This window comes from Haemaphysalis longicornis, unplaced genomic scaffold (assembly GCF_048455015.1).
Source record: "Haemaphysalis longicornis isolate Haplotype H1 unplaced genomic scaffold, Haemaphysalis longicornis Haplotype H1 scaffold_4, whole genome shotgun sequence".
Taxonomy (NCBI): Eukaryota; Metazoa; Arthropoda; class Arachnida; order Ixodida; family Ixodidae; genus Haemaphysalis; species Haemaphysalis longicornis.
In genome coordinates this window covers 156,462,691-156,482,099 of record NW_027526361.1, presented here as the reverse complement: position 1 = coordinate 156,482,099, position 19,409 = coordinate 156,462,691, and the positions used below count along the sequence as shown (strand labels likewise).

Genomic DNA, 19,409 nt, shown 5'->3' with positions numbered 1-19,409 from the left:
CGTTGCTCTCGTCTGCATATAATACCCTAGTTGTGTGACCTTTGCTGTGTACAATGTCGTTTATATATAGCCAGAACAAGATAGGCCCAAGGATGAATCCCTGTGGAACTCCGTATTTTATGTACTGCGTCTTACAAATGACCCCATTTATTGACGTCAACTGAGTTCAGTTCGTAAGGTAGCTTTTTAATAATTCTAATGCGACACCACGTATCCCATAGAGAAGAGGTTTTTGAAAAAGAACGTTATGTTGGACACAATCAAAAGATATTTCCAGATCAAGGAATACGCCAAGTGTTATTTTTTTCTCCTCTATATTTTGGAGCGATTTTTTTTTTATTCTTAGGTACGACGTTTCTGCAGATTTGTTTTTTCGGAGGCCGTATTGTTCTTCGGCTAATATGTTATTCGCGGTCAAAAACGCAGTGATTCTTCTTCGCATGATGTTCTCGGCTATTTTTTAAAAACAGAGTACGGAGATAGGTCTATAATTATATAAATCTTTAAGTGAACCGCTGTTATGAATGACCACTACCCGAGCAAACTTCGTTTTTTTTTCGGAAATACATCTCTCATACGTGCTTTGTGGGTCCGAAATATTGGCGTTCAACTCAGGGAGTTAGAAAATTTCGCGGCACTCAGCTTGCGTCGCTGCAAATGTCGAATGATGATAGTCGTCTGCCGCCTCTCCCACTTAACTGACTTTCCTGTCTTATCCATCTAGTTCTCACACTATTGCATACCTGTATTGGTACACCAATTAAACGTTTAAAAAGTTTAATTTTGCCGCATCAGTGCAGCTGTCTCGCCATCTGCTGGGGCTGTTGCGATGTAGCGCTCGGGCCACGAGCGCGAGGCTCGGGTCCCAGCTTTGTATTCCAAGCTTTGTATCCCTTTGTATTGTAAATTTTCCAGGCGTTTCTCTATCAAGCTTGGCTTTCACGACGGTACCGACGGTGTTGAGTGCTTGTATATCTCACTGAAACACAGGCGTGCACGCCCAGATATAAAATACCGAAGCGACTCTAAACTGGGATTGGCGGATGTCAGTTTGGAATAATTGCAGTCGGCGTGGTAAGACAACATCGTGGACTAAAAAATTCTTAACCTACCTTAGTAGGGTCAGGGAAAATTAGACAGCTTTATAAACGTATTATTTTAAACCAGAATGTGCAGCGCGTAAAAACTGGGCCCGCGATGGCTGTATAAACTTAACCGCATCACTGCCATGGCATACGGCGTGTGGTGTGCATGTGTAAATGCTTCTCTGAAAACACATGGAAGATACCGGCATCGGTAGCCTCAATTATTTCTAATAAATTTGGAACTTGGGCTAACTGAACTGGTTCTTCAGCACATTTTGACAAAAAACTGCATGTAGACAAGAGAAAATAAAGGAAAATACAAGAGCTCACGTTTCTGTTTTCTTTCTTTGTCCTTATCTATGCACGGTTTTTTTTGTCAAAATTTGGGGAAGTCTCAATTATTTCGTCCGGGGACATTGTGACCTCCAGAGGTTTGATTATTTGATGTTTTACTGATCAGGGAGCTCAGTCGAACAACATAAGTGTAACACTGACCGCGGTATCAGCGAAAGAATGCAACTGGTGCCCGTGTTCTGTACGATTTGAATAATCCAATTTGGTTTTAATTTGACGCCTTGCATTGCGGTGTCTAATATTTCCCACAGTGGCGTATCCAGAAATTATTTTCGGGGGTTGCTATACGCACACAGGTAAAAAATAAAAAGAATATATCCTGCGGCGAAACAGTTCTCGTTTTTCTGCTTTAGTAATGTCTGTGTTATTTGTTTCGTCGACGTAATATCTGCACAAAAATACGGATACCTATAAGAACCATACCTCTGAACAAACCAACATTCTCGTTATCCTTGTTTTTACACTTTAATACAACAATTCGCTGTGTTAATAGCATTGCTCTGTCTATGCCGCTGATTACCCATGTATACATTCAGCATAAGGATAAAAAAATTATTTTTGTTCCACGAAAGCCAAAATAGCCGTTATGTGTAACACATATTTTTAACAAGTCGCCTTTCTTGCTGGAGAAAACACAAAGCATTACAAGTGCCCTTCGCGGCGATTTGCCATCGCAAAGCGCATGGGCCGCGATATCCGCGCACTGCGTCGCCTTGCTGTACCGACTGAGTTCCAAAACGCTCACTGCGGCTGGTACCACAGTGATCAGTGACAAACACAACGTGGAAGCTGAATCATGTCTACTACTCACTCTGGCAGCAGAAAACACCGAAACGCAGCGTGAATGACACTGAACGTCAAGCACGCCGCGCATTCACCGCAGCTCCGCCCGTTACTCCGCAAGCGATACGCGGCCCCTGGAGTTCCTGTATATAGCTCCCCTAGGGGAGCCGAGTTCCGCGTCCATCCGCCGTATTGAGTTCCAGTCGTGCGGGAAAGCCACCCGTCTAGCATGTAGGAGCTGCAGCCAGGCGGCCGCGCCAGCGGCAGTGGCGAGGAGGAGTGGCCAGGAGCGGCGCGCACAAAAACTGGCGCATGATATTCGGAGGGTCGCCTGCTTATCAGTTGAGCGGCCACCGCTTCCTCAGCTTATTCAACCAGCGAAGCTCAGTTCAGCAGAACTGACTGCATACGGGTCTTATGCGCACCACTTAACGCGGGCTTTCCTGTCGGAACGGGACGCGCGGCACGTGGCAATCAGACGCGGAACTCTTGCGCTACGCGATATACAGGAACTCTACAGGCCCCTCATTCGCAGCCCCCGCGCGCCGCTGCGGTCAGCGCATGTACTAAGGACGAACACGATCGGGCCGCGTTCTCCGCCGCGGCGGCCGGCGAGTGTCAACACCTAATAATTTTAAACCGTGCCTCCGGGTTATGCGTGCGCAGGTTTTAGTGGAGAATAGTTAAAGCATGCACGCGAACTTATATGTTCCATGCCCGTAATAATGGATGGCATTTTCGTTAAGGTTTCAACGCGGACGTTAAACGGCCTATTGGGACATGTCCAGAGTCCTTAGTGGTTTAGCGAATTCATTTGTGTGTTAGGCTATGTTAAAGCTACCGAAGAAAACGCCGTATCGTGAACTATGGACGTAAAAATTATGTCACGCTGTTGGGTCGGCTGACACGTGAAATGACGTCATTGTTATGTTATTACGACAAGTTATCAAGACAGTTGCGGGGTCTGAACCCTGCCCTACACAAACAGTAGGATGCGTACGATGCTGGAGGGACACAGGCAGTTCCATGTTTATCTTCAAGAACAAAGATTGGATCCTTCAGAGGGTCAATCAGCTAATTGGCTAGGAAGTATGCTCCATCGCCAATTGCGATAAACTTGTGTTGTTTTGTGCACTCCGTGGACTGCGTCCAGCTTTGCAGGGCATCCTTCTTCACAGAGGGGGAGGGTACCAATTTATTAAGGGTGCACCGTTTTTCTGAACAATGTATACAAAGATGGATCAATTGTTTGCCTATATTATCGTCTTGCTGAAAAATTCTTTTAAATTTTGCCGGCGGCTGCATCGAGTGAGAGACAGACAGACAAATGTTTACCTTTTATGTGGCTCATGTAAGACCGTCTTTCTTGAAAACAAAGCTCCCTAACCCGTCCCCTAAATGCGCTTTATGATCCTAAATTCAGTTTATAAAATGGTTACAAAATTGTTTTAATTAAATACACTAAGGGAATGGGTTTCCCTCAGTCTCACTGAGAAAATATCTACCCCGGAATTTCGCAAAATCTTCTTCGGGAGTAAAAACGCAGGCTACAATGGTGTGCACAAAGCCGTCGTGCTTCTCGATTAGTGAAACAAAAATTACAAACCCAGGACTGTTACTAATGATGCCATCAGATCTTAATTATCCATCTCTTCTGCCACCCTTAATCCCGCAAGAATACGGTTTTCCTTCACGGTCTTTCTTTTCAGTGAGGTTGCTACAGCAACTGTGTTCAGCTGATTATTTCTTGTGCGTGTCATATTTCTCTATTCTTCAACTTTTTTTCTGAGTGGTATTCGAGTGAATAAAATATCTTTCAGGTAACTTTGTTTGCAGAGATAATTGTTTTTTACCGGCACATTGTTTGACCAGTATTTAAAACAAGCTTACTAAAGAAATAAAGAAATCTAAGTAGCAGCACTACGAAAAACTGTTTTCCAGAATTTCAAATGACCCCAAAAAAGTCTAGCAGGAAGTTAACAATCTTTCTAACAGGAATTTTGAGGCTAGTATCGTTCAAATATCCTCTACAGAAGGACATTTGACTGACAAACAAGCAGCATTTGCTTTGAACGCACATTTTTTATCTACTGGAAAATACACCCCGGTTACTGGTTGCCAATTTGAAGAAATAATCTTGCCAAAACCTAATGTAGCGAATTCTTTAGTATGGTTCCCCAATAATATGGAAGAGGTACAGCAAATAATAAACAGTTTAAATAACACTGCAGCTGCCGGATGGGATTTGTTGAGGCCGTTTCAAAATAAATACGTTGCAGATATAAATTCCCAGCCTTTGGCTAGCATTATCAATTTTATGTTAGAAACTGGTGTATTTCCAGGCGGCCTTAAAATAGCAAAAGTATACCCGGTTCACAAATGTGTAAGGGACACGACTATAAATAATTTCAGACCAATTTCCGTGTTGCCAGTATTGGCTAAACTGTTTGAGCGTGTTATAAGTGTTAGACTGGCTTAGTTTGTGGACAAATACAAAGTTTTAAGTGATGCGCAGTACGGTTTCCGGAAAAACAAATCCACCAAACAGGCACTATTGATGACAAAACACGAAATTATTAGCAATATAGAGCAAAAGCTTTACACACTTGGTATCTTTTTACACCTGCGCAAAGCGTTAGAATCAGTAAACCATGAAGTCCTACTACAAAAACTACACAACTATGGAATACGTGGAATTGCATTAAACCTTTTAAGAAACTATCTACGTAATAGACACCATTATGTGTCAATACATACCGCAACATCAACTAAACGTAATAGAAAGCGGCGTTCCCCAAGGTTCAATACCTGGCCCATTGCTATTTAACTTATATGTTAATGACTTGTCGGTAATACCTAACTCCCCAAAGTTAGTAATGTATGCCGATGATACTAATATGTTCTTCTCCTTAAAATCACTTCCTGACCCGGAAATAAACGTTAACAAATACATGGATATTCTGTCAAATTGGCTGCATATGAATAACCTTCAAATAAATGTCAGTAAAACTTAATATATAATATTTCCGCCAGTTAATATTTCAACAAATACCAATTTAACGATACTGTTCAGAAACTGTAAAATAAACCAAGTAGAAACCCAGAAATTCTTAGGTATTTGGTTTAGGACTGACCTATCCTGGAATACACATGTAGAAAAATTGTGTTCTGAGCTAACTAAAACTGTTGGTTGCCTCTTTAAATTCGCATCTCTTATCCACCTGTGGTTTAAAAAGTTGCGGTACTATACCGTATTTTATTCTAAGCTATCATACTGTTCTTCGGTATGGGGTACCACGACCGCTCATTATTACTATAGACTTATTATATTGCAAAAAAAGGTACTCAGAAGTTTTGAAAATTACCACGAAAGATTCAGGATTTAAGAACCCATGATTTATTTTCCAAACACGGTTTGCTTAAAGTCAAGTATATATTACAAATTGCTACAGTACATCAGAAATAATAAACTTTATAACTCCTATACACCTCAGCCAGCAAGTCTGTACTGCCTGCGTGGTAGACTTAGAAAAACACCACAGATCCGTACTAATTATGGCAAACAACATACTAATTTCCAGATTCCATGGCTCTCAAATAAAATTGAGGAAAACTATGATTGTAGCAGACACTTGTCTAACAAATTCATTAAAAAAATGCTTCTAGAACTTTGTATTGAATACTCTTAACCTGCCTGTTATTGCTTTTTTGATGTCTAAATGTATTATTCCATTTATTATATTGTGACGTGGCAATGAATGCACTGCTCGTAATAAAATGTATTACAATCAAATACATGCCGGTGGGCAAAACAGATCGAATGTCCCCGGAACAGCGCACAGCGCGCACGTCCGCAAGGCAAGCAGCGTCGTCGTCGTCTCCCCAAGCTGTGTACCAGCTTGGCAGTGGCGCATATCCCTGAAGGAGAGGTTGGCCATAGCTTAACACTTGGATTGCCAATCTGCCAAGGCCCGTGACATAACCTCCAGCGGCGAGAGCACCGACCCGGTGCAAACAACGGAACAAGGTTAGAGGCAGCCTGGATCCCGGGAGTGGTACGGCTTCAGACGGGAGACGTGCACAAGTTGCGACGTTGAATGAGATTACGGCGAAGGCATGAGGGATCCGATTTCGTAGGTCACGGGACTTACCATGCGTAGGATGCGGCAAGGGCCCGTGAAACAACAAAGCAGTTTTTCAGACAGGCTGACGTGGCGCGATGGGGTCCACAGGAGTACCAAAAAGCCATGGGCGAAGTGCAAATCGCGATGGTGCTGGTCATAGAGGTCTTTCTGGGCTGTTTGTGCAGTCGATATCCTGGCGCGGGCAACCTGTCGGGCCAAATCAGCGTGCGCTACCGCGTCTCGTGCGTATTCGGTTGTGAATGTCCCCGAGTTAGGCAACACGGTGTCGAATGGTAAAGCAGGCTCTCGCCCAAAGAGAAGAAAGAAAGGGGAGTAGCCGGCAGCGCCGAGGCGAGAAGAATTATAAGCAAACGCAACGTAGGGTAGTGGTACGTCCCAGTCGCGGTGGTCGGCGGACACGTACATGGCCAGCATATCCGTGAGCGTCTTGTTGAAGCGTTCAGTGAGTCCGTTTGTTTGCGGATGATAGGCGGTTGTAAGATTGTGCTTCATACGGCAGGAACGGAGGAGGTCATCAATAACTTGGGACAAGAAGTACCGCCCACGATCCGTAAGCAGTTGACGAGGGGCCCCGTGGTGCAAGATTACATCACGTAGGAGGAAGTCGGCTACGTCTGTGGCACAGCTGGTGGGGAGGGCACGCGTGATAGCGTAACGCGTAGCAGAATCCGTGGCGACAGCAATCCACTTATTCACCGACCGGGACAAGGGGAAAGCGGCGAGAAGGTCCACTCCTACACGGAAGAATGGTTCTGTGGGAACGTCAATTGGTTGGAGGGTGCCGGCTGGAAGCAAACGAGGTGTTTTTCGGCGTTGGCATAGATCACAAGCCGTGACGTATCGCCTCACGGACCGGTATAGGCCCGGCCAGTAAAAGCGCCGACGCACGCGGTCGTAAGTCCGAGCCACGCCAAGGTGACCAGCTGTGGGCGCGTCGTGAAGCTCGCGGAGGACGTCAGAGCGGAGATGCTCAGCCCGTCCTCGCGAAAGTTTCGGCGGAACAAGATGCCATCACGAAGCATAAAGTCACGCGTAGAAGGGTCGGCCGGCTTCGAGCTAAGGCGTTGGATGATCTTGTAAAGCGACGGATCACGGCGCTGATGGTCTGCAATGTTGAGCAAGTCCGACAGAGCGAATACGCCGGGGTCGCCATCATTGTCTCGAGGGTCAGGAGGGTCAACAGGGTAACGAGACAGGCAGTCCGCGTCCCTGTGCATGCGACCAAACTTGTAGACGACCGAATAGTCGTATTCCTGTAGCCGTAATGCCAAACGATCAAGTCGTCCGGTGGGGTCCTTCAGAATGGAATACCAGCATAACGCATGGTGATCCGTAACTACAGCGAATGTTTTGCCGTACAAGTACGGACGGAACTTGCTGACAGCCCATACAAGTGCGAGGCATTCACGCTCAGTGATAGAATAGTTGCGTTCGGCGGGGTTCAAAAGGCGACTGGCATACGCTATCACTCTGGTGCCACCTGCCAGTTGCTGGATCAAGACAGCGCCTATGCCATGCCCACTTGCATGAGTACGAACTTCTGTCGGAGCCGTATCATCGAAATGGGCCAAAATCGGACAACAGGTCAGACTGTTAATGAGCGAGGAAAAAGCCGTGGCTTGTGCCGAGCCCAACGAGAACGAGGTATCGGTCTTCAGAAGATCCGTGAGCGGGCGGGCTATGTCAGCGAAGTTCTCGATGAAGCGGCGGAAGTAAGAGCATAGGCCAACAAAGCTGCGAACGTCCTTCGCAGATCGAGGGACAGGAAACTCTTTGACGGCGCGCACCTTGTCAGGGTCAGGTCCCACACTAGCAGCGTCCACTACATGTCCCAGGATCTTAAGTTGTTGGCCGCCGAAATGGCATTTGGACGCGTTCAGCTGGAGCCGGCACGGCGGAAGACCGCAAGGATGTCCGACAGACGTTGAAGATGTGTCTCGAATGTGGGGCAAACACGATGACGTCATCCTAGTAGCAGATGCACGTCGACCACTTGAAACCGCGCAATAGTGAGTCGATCATTCTTTCGAAGGTCACAGGTGCATTACAAAGACCGAACGGCATGACCTTGAATTGGTACAAGCCGTACAAAACGAAAGCGGTCTTTTCGCGATCCATGGCGTCAACAGCAATCTGCCAATAGCCAGATTAGGTCGATCGACGAGAAATAGGACGCACCATGAAGGCAATCGAGGGCATCATCTATTCGAGGGAGCGGGTAAACGTCCTTCTTAGTGATTTTATTCAAATGCCGGTAGTCAACGCAGAAGCGCCACGAACCATCTTTATTTTTCACCAAGACGACTGGTGATGCCCACGGACTTGAAGAAGGTTCAGTGACGTCCTTGTTCCGCATTTTCTCTACCTCGGTTTGGATGATTGCCCGTTCCGTTTGAGACACCCGATATGGTCGCCGGTGTATAGGGACCGCATCGCCAGTGTTGATGTGATGCGTTACCTCCGACGTCTGGCCTAACGGACGGTCGCCCAAATCAAAGATGTCCCGGTAGGATGCCAGTAGCTCGTGCAGTTGGCGAGCTTGTGAGACGGAAAGGTCCGACGACATCATCTTTGTTAAGTCATCGGACGTCGGTGGATGATCTTTCGGACCGTCGGGAGCACTTGGAGGGACATCAGGGGACACAGAAGAGAGCTGGCATCCATCGAGCGGACAAACACTGGCCAGTGTTATTCCCTGTGGAAGAACTTGGTAGGAATGACCAATATTCAAGAACGGCAAACTTATTTGATCTTGTGCGACCGTGACGACTGTATGAGAAAGCGCCACGTTGTGCTGTAGGAGAACGTCAGTAAGAGGGGAAACCATGTACTCGCCGTACGGGACGGGTGGGCACGGGGACAAAGGAACGTAGGTTATGGCTTTTGGAGCTAATCGTAGGTGTTCGGCAGAGCATAGACGGTGATAAGGTTCAGTGTCGGCAAAAGGACCAATCGGCAGGTCAAGACGGAGGATGCCGGAGGCGCAGTCTATGAGGGCGGCGTGGTCAGTAAGAAAGTCGAGGCCCAGAATAATGTCATGAGGGCATGCGGCCAAGACGGTGAATTGAACTGGTATTTTGCGTCCTGCGATGTCAACTCGAGAGCTGTGCAGAGACCTGCTACGGTGGGTGTCCGGCCGTCGGCGACTCGTACAATGCTGGAGGGAGCAGGCGTCATAACTTTGTGCAGGCGGCAGCGAAGGGGCGAGCTCATAACTCAAATGTTCGCACCAGTGTCTATCAGGGCGTCCACACGAATACCATCAATATCAATTTCCAAGAGATTGTGTTTCGTCGTATTAGTGAAGAGAGGATTTTTGGGCCAGGTCGGAAATGCAGCATCACCTCCGGGAGCTGCATGAGCTAGTTTCCCGGGGAGGTAACGGCGTAAGAAGCAGGCGGGGAGGGGCGGCGGGGTCGAGGTGAACGAGACTGGCGGCGTTGTGGGGACGGGGAACGGCCAAAACGGGTGGTCAGGGAACTGCCGGAAACGTCACGCTGCTGGTAACCAGGCATGAATTGGTGGGTCCAGTCGCTGGAATAGCTTGTATCAGGAAACCTTGGCTGCGGCGGCGACGACCAGCGGTAACGGCAGTAGCGAGACACAAGCCCGACGCGCGAACAATTGAAGCAAATTGGCCGGTTGTCAGCGGCACGCCATTCGGTAGGGCTGGGACGGCGGTAACGGGGTGGAGCGTCGTAACGGCTGGGCATTCCGCTCCGTGCGAAGGGAGTGGAGGAGCTTGCAGGAGCATGCGAGCACGTCAGAGAACACACAGGATGAATTCCCAGGTTGGCAACTTCTTCACGCACGACTGCCTGGATGAGTGCAACAGTCGGGGCATTTCGGGCATGGCCGTATTGAGCGATAGCCGGAACCATGGCCTCTATTTCGCGGCGTACTATCGTCGTCAGAGGGTCGGTATGAGTCGGCAGGTCATCGGTCGGCGATGGGTGGGGTGGCGTTGCCGCATCCGCACACGACGATGTTGCCGCGGTGTGGGGGAGGCGGGTGAACGAGTGCGCTACGCGATGACACTTTGCTTCTTCAAACCGGCGACATTCCTTCAAGACGGGCTCAACGGAGGAGCACTCTTTGCAAATCAGCAAATTAAAAGCGTCGTCCGCAATACCCTTAAAGACGTGCCCAACCTTGTCAGACTCAGGCATGCTGGAGTCTACTTTTGAGCAGAGCGCCAAAACGTCCAGAATGTAAGCCACGTACGACTCGGTGGATGATTGGACGCGAGAGGAGAGGTCTTTCTTTGCGGGAAGCTGGCGCGCCACGGAGTTATCGAACAAATCGGGCAGTTCCTGCTTGCACTGATCCCAACTGGTCAGCCTGGATTCGTTGGTTTGGAACCACACCAGAGCGGGTTTTTTTTTTCAGATTTAAGGATAAATTTGCCAACATGAAAGTGTCATTCCGCCGGTTGTGGGTACTGACGCGCTCGTACATGCTGAGCCATTGATCAATGTCCTCATCGTCAGCACCACAGAAAAAATTCCCCCGCATTTCCCCGAGGGGGAGAATTGGAAAGTGCGAATGCACGGTTGTCGGCCCGCTTGCGGCGCTTGCGCTCGGCCCCCGCAGCCCACCGCCTCGCCGCCTTCTCTTCCATCTCTTCCATCGGGTTTGTAGTATCACGTGTACACCACGCGGTTATCAAGCAGCTATAACGCCGCTGAGTCGCCAACGCACGCCGCTGACGACGTAGTTTGAATGCGTTAAAGATATAAGGCGCGTTACTAACACTGACATCAGCGTCGCGTCCGTGGCTTAGTCGGTAGAGCGTCGCGCTGCGGCCGCAAAGTCCTCGGATCGAAACCTGGCGCCGGATGCTGTTTTTTTTATATAGAGAGGAGGACTGCGGACGCCGCCGCCCCCGCCGACGCCGCCGCCGCCGCCGGCGGTGGAAGGTTTGGGGTCGCTTAAAACCCAGGGTCGCGAGGTGGGGAGACAATCACTATCGGGTTGGGGGATGCAGGCTCACGGGTTGGTGGCATCGTCCCGCGATGGGTGTGACGTCCTGACCGAAGCTCCGTGTTGTGCCAAGACTGGCTACACAGAGGTAGGGAAGTTGCACCTCTACCACAAGAGGTGACGTGGCAATGAATGCGCTGCTCGTAATAAAATGTATTACAGTCAAATACAAGCTGGTGGGCAAAGCAAATCGAATGTCCCCGGAACAGCGCGCACGTCCGCAAGGCAAGCACCGTCGTCGTCGTCTCCCAAGGCTGTGTACCAGCTTGGCAGTGGCGCATATTCCTGAAGGAGAGGTTGGCCATAGCTTAACACTTGTATTGCCAATCTGCCAAGGCCCGTGACGATATGTTTACTGTGTGTATACATGATGTACTTTCAACAATAATTTGTGTGTTTGCTAGCTAGAAACAATTTTTTGTATTTAATGATTCTACAGCATTACGAGAGAGCCTGTGAATATATGTATTGATCCCCACTCTCCTCACCCTACTCAAGTTTCGAGTATATAATTGTGTGCATAAAATTGAATGTTATTGTGTTGATTTCTCTACTGCTGGACTGCCCCGTGAAGCAAGAGCCTCTGTCAGGCTGTAGCCCTTAGCTCCTGCTTCACTTTCTACAATTGGAAAGTGAATAAACTGGAAACTTGAAACTTGAAACTTCAAACTTGTATTTATATATCACTGCCATTACCGGTTACTTGCCACGTTCTGACCGTATTAACCTGCCCTTCTTTACCTCTGGTGAGCGGACATACCAAATGCTTTCTTCAGAGTTGTATCGCACTAACAACACGGACACAGCAGCAATGTCCTTCCTTAAGTTGGATGCATGCTGCTCTGAGACCGTACACGACTATGCAAAGACATGCGGCCTCTTCTGCACGCGGAAAAAGTCAGAGCTCCTAATCATAAAGCCGCGAACCAAAAAAGGAGGGAAACAGAAGCTGCATATTACTATCGACGAACAAGGCATTACGCCGATCACGCAAGCTTGAATCCTGGGAATGATCTTCAAGAACCACGGCAAGGTAGCAACGGCGATGTGAAAGATGAAGACCACCACGGACAAGATCACGAACATATACTCAAGGGTCACAAACGAGCAAAGAGCACTGAAGGAAGACGACGCACTCACGCTAGTCCAGACCTTCGTGACGTCGCCCATCGTATACGCGGTGCGATACCTACAGCTACTGAAGAAAGACAGACATCAACTGAACACGGTCATATGCAATGCAACGAAGATAGCGCAGGGTATCCCGTGCCGCTCGTTCACTGAGAAGCTGCTCGGCATGGCCAAACACAATACGGTGGAAGATTTGGTTGAAGCCCACCTGTCTACCCGGAGAGTGCGGCTCACCCAAACCTCGCCGCGCCGAATGGTACAGGCAAACCTGGGCCGACCTCAAGGAAACGGGAAGTTTACCCAAACTTTTTGCACAGAAAATCGAAAGCAAGCCCCTACCCCGGAACATGAGACCGGGCCGTGATGACGGGTACAGAGCGGCCTGGGTCAAGGTCCGGATCGAAACGCTACAAGAGAAAGAACAAGACGACACAGCGGGGGTCACCATCTACACGGACGCCGCTCTACCCAAGGTTTTGACACAAGCCACCATATCGGTCATGACGCAAGATGCGCTCGTGACGTGCGCCTCTGTCAAAACGGCGTTCCCGGAAGTGGAAGAGGCGGCAATACCGGTGACGCTCACGCTGTCTCAAGTGAGCAAAATAAACAATGACTCCAGAAATCGTATGGCAACTATAGAAAAGGGCCGGTGTCTCTGACGGCACTCAGAATAATCAAGGGAAGCAAACGACGTATTTCCGAGCCGGAAGTCGAACTGATATTAACACCGGCTCACTCCGGGCTGGAGGGCAACAAAGTCACCACCAGTTCGTCCGAGAACTTCTTCCTTCCCGCACCCCTATCTCCAAAGCAATATGTGCCCCGAGGGATACAAGACATAGTGTCGCTTCTGTGGGCAGTTGCGCAAGTTGCGGCACGTCGTTGGAGAGTGCTATTTCATCAGGACCATCCCCCACCCCTTTCCCAACTATCGTTACCAACCCCCCACCTCTTACCAACCTCCCCTTACCCAACAACTCGTTACCCAGCCCTTCCCACTCCTAAGGACGGAAAGTTTGGCTTGTTGGTTAGACGATGATGGGTACAGTTTACTAGCACAAAAGATGGACCACACGAGTAAGAAAAACATAAGACGAACGCTAGACATGTACTGGGTTTATGACACAGGCACACGCGCAGGGGAGAAAAGAGAGCGAGAGAAATAGACACCTATTAATCAACACGTGGGCGGGTGAATCTTAGCTGCAGGAACCTCCGTTCTTTAGTGGACCATGCCACAGAAGATTGAGACCAGCGGTGGTCTCTTACATCCACCAGCTCTCGCATTGTCTCAAAAAGGTGGCGGGAAACCGCGGAGTGCCCGATGTGTTTTCGGCTCCCCACAAGTTGGTAAAATGTGCCGGAAGGTGAACAGTGAAACGAAAGGACCTGAGTGCTCGAAGAAGCACGCCACGCACTTTGTGCTATGCAGTACTGGTGTAGTTTATCGCATTCCGCTGGACTACCGTAAATGGTACACTGGTCAGACGGGGCGATGGCTCAATGGCAGGCTTAGAGAGCATCGGTCCGCAGTGTTGGCTGAAATGTGAGGGGGGAACTTGGCCGACCATTGTCGCAGGTGCAAATGTACTCCAGCATTCGAAAAAACACAGGTCCTTCGCAGGGCACGCTCCCAACGCGAACGTGAAATTTATGAGACATATTCTATCCATCAAGAAGGCGACGAGTGTATCAGCACCCCCTTCTGTGGCATTGTCCACTAAAGAACTGAAGTTCCTGCAGCAACGATTAACCCGCCCACGTGTTGATTAATAAGTGTCCTTTTCTCTCTCTCGCTCTCTTTCTTCCCCTGTGCGTGCGCCGCTGTCATAATGTGTATTTTCTAATAAACCCAGTTGATGTCTACCGTTCGTCCTGTGTTTTTCTTGGTCGTGTGGTCCGTATTTTGCGCTAGTAAAATGTACCCAATAACTTCCCACTCCGCGTAACGAGCGATAGGACACCTTAGCAACCGGCCCCACCTTAGAAGGACGAACAGTTCGTCCTGATACACAGGGAGCAGGTGGCTTTACAAGCATACGGGTCCCGTGAAAAGGGAGGCTCTCTATTCACTCGTATTTGCCTTAGTTTTGCTTGGCTCAAAAAAGTTGTTATCCCCCTCCCTCTCTCTTTCTCTCTCCAGTAACAAAACTTCGGAGCCAAAAAACATGCAGGTTTTTTACAGAGGTTTCTGTGGGTGCTCCTTTGTGCAGCAGCGCACTCTCTTCTGTCGTAACAAAGACAATATAAGAAAAGTATAATTCGTGGACACCTTTTCAGGTAGCCTTCATTGTCTTCCATGCGACGCGGGATTGGTGAGAGCCCCCACGTTAGGCTAGCACAGATAGGATCAGGGGGCCTGTGCTGAGCGAAGTTCTAGCTTTTCCCCGCTTTTACGATTGAACAAATGTCCAGCAGTCATGGTTTTCAACGAGTACTAACAAATAGAATAAGCTTCTCAGGCCAACCCAATAATTTCACATTTCGTTAACAGCACTCCGTTATTTATTAGGCAGAGGTAAGAGAGCGCGCGATTATCGCTCACATTCGAAGTCGTTGAAGATGCCAATTATCTTCATGACGGTATCCATGGCCGCATTAGGGTATATGCAGCGTCGAAGCTTGGTTATTCTGTCTTCTCCCAGGTAGCTGCTGAGGCGAATTGGATCGAAAAAACTGAAGCTTGCCCGGTCGTAACACGGCAGGAGCAGAAAGACGCCGAATCCGAGAAGCACGGCCCAGCGACCTGTGATAATGTATTCGGACAACAAGGAATGAGCAGGATGGCTAAGCCATTCAGGTATTTAGAGCAGCCGCCTAGTAGGAGTGTTATTAATTTATTTCTACATTCTCTAGCCTAATCGGCTATCATAAAAGTGGGTATATGCACGAAACTCCCGAAAACCCTTTTTTTTACACATCAACAGAGTAAAACTTCACAACACAAAAAACCTCTGTATTTTTCCGAGATCATTAGACGTAGCAAGGAATAAAACACAAAAAATCCAAAGAAACTGATACAAAAATTCCCACATCATAACCAATTCATATTTTACGATTTTTTGGAATGTAAGGATTTAAATTCATTCGGTACCAAATTTTATTTTTCAAAGTATGGGTTCGAAATGTTGCAAGGTTAAATGTGCGGCTGTTTCGAGTAGATTGAGTGGATTTCCTGTTATCAGGAGGCAAATAGTTACCCAATAAGTAGCGCAGTGTGATCGTAAGGATATCCAAATGTTTAACACAGTCGCGATCAGTGCGTTCGGACAGGGGTTGTAATTGAAGTGTAGCAATGTGGGTTGATGGCGAAAGGCTTAAGTCAAAACAGCAGCAAATGAAACATTATTTTTTGTACTGATTCAAGGATGTTGATTTCTGATACTTTATAAGGGTTCAAGGCGCTGCTGCGCATTAACGATGGCTCGTCGAATACGGCTGATTATAATGCCATTTTAAAGTATGGCGATTTTTGATTGAAAATATATCTATTTAGAAGAAACACAGAGAAAAGAAGGTGGCGATCTTCATCTCAGAATTCCACTGGCCCCTAACGCCGCTGAGGCTGTCTCTGCGAGCCATGCCTGGTAGGGAGGGACACCATTGCGAGGGATGGCCTCCCACTGCTCCTTTGATGTGTTCGTGATTTGGTGTATTGTTGGTGTATACTGGCATGTCCATACCATGTAAGGTGCAGCCTCTCCTGGCAATATAGAAGAATATAGCGTCGAATATAGGGGAAAAAGGGAATACAGCCTGGGGCACTGGAACTGTACTTTCGCCAGTGTGGGTAGTGTGTCTGTCTGTAGTCTTCTGATAGTGTACTCTTCTTCTTTAGGTAGGCATTTAACCTCTAGAGGATAAGTTAAATAGTTGTCCCATTGAGCCCTAGTATGGTTAAATGTTCAGAGGTAACTACAACTCTAATATATCCATGGACGGTAGTTGCTACCAAGATGGCCCGAGTAGGAAGGGCTCGGGCTGTGGCATCGGCGGCGTCCTTTCCCTTTGAACCAGTGTGTTCCGGCGTCCCGATTATGAGCACTCTTTCCGGTGGGTCTACAGAAGGAATTCGATGAGTGAGTTTGAAGACGTTGTCCTGTATGAATGTGTGCAGGCCTCGTGCAAATTATTGACAATATTTCCCTGTGGTTGGAAGGGGGCGATGCGTGCATCTTCATTCTGGGTGGGGAATTTCGTGTTTAGATAAGCCGAGTTTACAACTGTTTCATTTGGTTTTGTGACTGCCGATACCATCTTTCCCTTTTGAGGACCGGCACCATTCACATACAGTGTGTTCCGTGAATGTTTCTGAGTATCCCGCTAATTGTAAGTGTCACTCTGGCTTCGCCCATGTGTCGAAATTTTTGGGCAAGCTCAAAGATCACCAGGTATTAAAAACTATTTTGGAGCCTTACCCTACGGCGCGCCTCATAGCGCAGGTGCAGCTTCCCCGTGGTAAACCCCCAAAAAAGTCCTGCACTCCTCTGTCTAACAACGATGATGTTTGAATGCAATGCTTTCTCGTGACGGATTCTTTCGTTGTCGTCTATGCACCATGCACCCCTTTCCCAATCCGAACCGCTTCGGCCATGGCGAAATCGAGCAATGGGATATACGCCGGCTTGACAGTGCAAGGAACGCAGGTTGAATTCTGGCCACGGAAAGCATTTGTTTCTTTTTCACCTCACCCGTGATTATTCATCATCATCGTGGGAAAAAGTTGGCTATCCTTCGGGGCGCTTTTGCGTAACAGCCGCCATCAGTTAGACAACGAAAGCTTCGCTTTAACATGATAGGCAGCGGTACAAAATCCTGAACAGTGTAATCATTGATATGGAGAGTCCCGCTGTCGGAAGTGAGCATATGTACGCAGCACTCAAAACGTACTCAGAATTTAACATGGACTCAAAACTCAAAATGCCATAAGAGAAAAAAAATGTACTGAAACTCTAAATGTACTCAGAACTTTTCAAACTAAAAATGCAATCAAACCAAAAATGAACTCAGAAGTCAGAATGGGCTGAGAGCTCACTCGGTCTCAGGCGTACTCATACTCACTCGGGCTCACTCTGGTAAAGCTCATTCAAGCTCAAACTCAGCATGCCACACTAGCCCCACACTCACTCAGACTCACGCGTAAGATTAAGTCTAAATGAGTCTGAGTGAGTGGATTCATGAGTGATTCCGCCGACCTCTGGAACTGCGCTCTTACCTAAAGGCATGACGCAGGCGATCAGCAGCCCAAGCAACGTGTGGCACACGTGGAATAGGAAGAAGGCGACCACTACGAGAGATGCGTCCAGGTGGCCGAGGTATGGAACGTCCAGAAAATCGCGGCTAACGCGCTCGTATTCGGGCACTTTGCCTTCGTCACCACGGTAGTCGAGTCCCTGGAGGCCTGACCACGGCTCATTCATCCCATGTATAAAGGGGGCATGGTGCCTGACCCGCCTATTGTAATCGGTAGACGCTGTCGTGTGCTCCTTTGGGGCTGCGAAGTCTTTGACGCTGAAGTAGGTGACGCAAAGTACCAAGCCACCTTCAACGAGGCCCAGTATAAGCGCCGCCATGAAATGCCCCAGCCAGAACTGCAACAGGGATAGACCCATGAGGTGCTGGTGCTCCTGGAATAAAGAGTGCAAGATAAAATATATACGTGCAGCAGCAAGACACTCCTTAATCCAACGTGGCCAATATCACACCGAGAAAAATACCACCGGCAGTTGCACAGGCTCATTGTACGAAATATGGAAAAAAGAGAAATAAAGAACTGCGCTGCCCCGTCCTCTGAATACTTCTTTCGAAGAACAGTATGATCCATCTAATCTGTTGACGAGCCGTATTATCTGGCAGCACGAAAGTTAGCTTCCCTTTTATATTCGTTGGCGGTGCTCAAAATTTGCGCAGGGGATGTCTTGGAATTAGCTGGTAGCGTAACGTTTAAGCTAAAGAAGTCATCTTCAGGAGTTTTTATTTTTGAGGTAATCGGGGTATAACTTCACAAACAGTTGTTTAAACATCCGGGCTTCATTTTTTTACGTTTGGCGAAAATATAACATAGTTTAGGAAGGAAGTTGTATGATCTCTGGGTAAAACGAAACGCAAATATTCCGCCCACCTCCTCTCGCGGGAACCCTGGTGTGATGCAACGCATCTCATGGGGGGTTCCATTGGCGTTTTCCATCGGATTGATTACGCTTACAGCAGGGATTCTCACGCGAAGGGGAGGTGGGCGTATTTGCAATTTTCACCATGCAATGCACATGCAGTACACGTATGCTCAGGTACGGTCTTTACTGCAGACGAGAATGAGTGCCTTGTGGTTCGTAAAGTGCACAGTTAGGGGCTCGATGATTGCATCAAGCAATCGTCGAGTACTGCGAGAGAGTGCTAGCGTAATGCGGACGACCGGCGACTGGGACCGTCGGAGCACGGAATGCCGCTTTATATTCACATCACCCGAAGGAGAAGAGAGCGCGGAAAGAAAGAGTACTGCACATGCGCAGCGCACGCAGCGCCGAGCACAGCGCCGCCCACCGGCGCCTAGCAACGGAGTGAGAGCGCGCTGCGCCAACCCGCAGGTGTTTGGGAGAGAGTGTTCGCTATCAAAGAGAGGAGAGGAGGAGAAGCGCAGCTGTGCGGACAACGGCGAACAGACGCAGGAAGGACAGAGGGGTGAGCATGCGATGCGTTGCATCTTATAAACAGCCGAAGAGGTGTTAATCGGTACCCAACATCAGAATTTCCCTGCTGCCATACGCTTCAAGTAAAATTTTGTGCGATTGGAATATGTTGGTGAGGAATGATCACCAGCCTCGCCGAAGGTGCTCTATGTCTTACGATAGTCCATAGACCATGAATTCAGAAGAATGATCCACAAAAACGAATAAATTCCGAACGATCCCAATATAGGGCGTGCCAG

The 19,409-nt window shown here is 48.3% G+C and overlaps 1 protein-coding gene across 1 annotated transcript in view; it reads right to left on the bottom strand.

Moving 5' to 3' along the window:
• Nucleotides 1–19,409, bottom strand: part of LOC144180061 (phospholipid-transporting ATPase ABCA3-like) — a 97,016-nt gene that overhangs the window by 36,274 nt on the left and 41,333 nt on the right. Inside the window, exons 5-6 of the mRNA XM_077708468.1 lie at nucleotides 17,700–18,111; nucleotides 15,030–15,230 (exon numbers count right to left, since the gene is read on the bottom strand). Coding sequence (XP_077564594.1) covers nucleotides 15,030–15,230; nucleotides 17,700–18,111 — 613 coding nt within the window. The remainder of the gene's footprint in view (nucleotides 1–15,029; nucleotides 15,231–17,699; nucleotides 18,112–19,409) is intronic.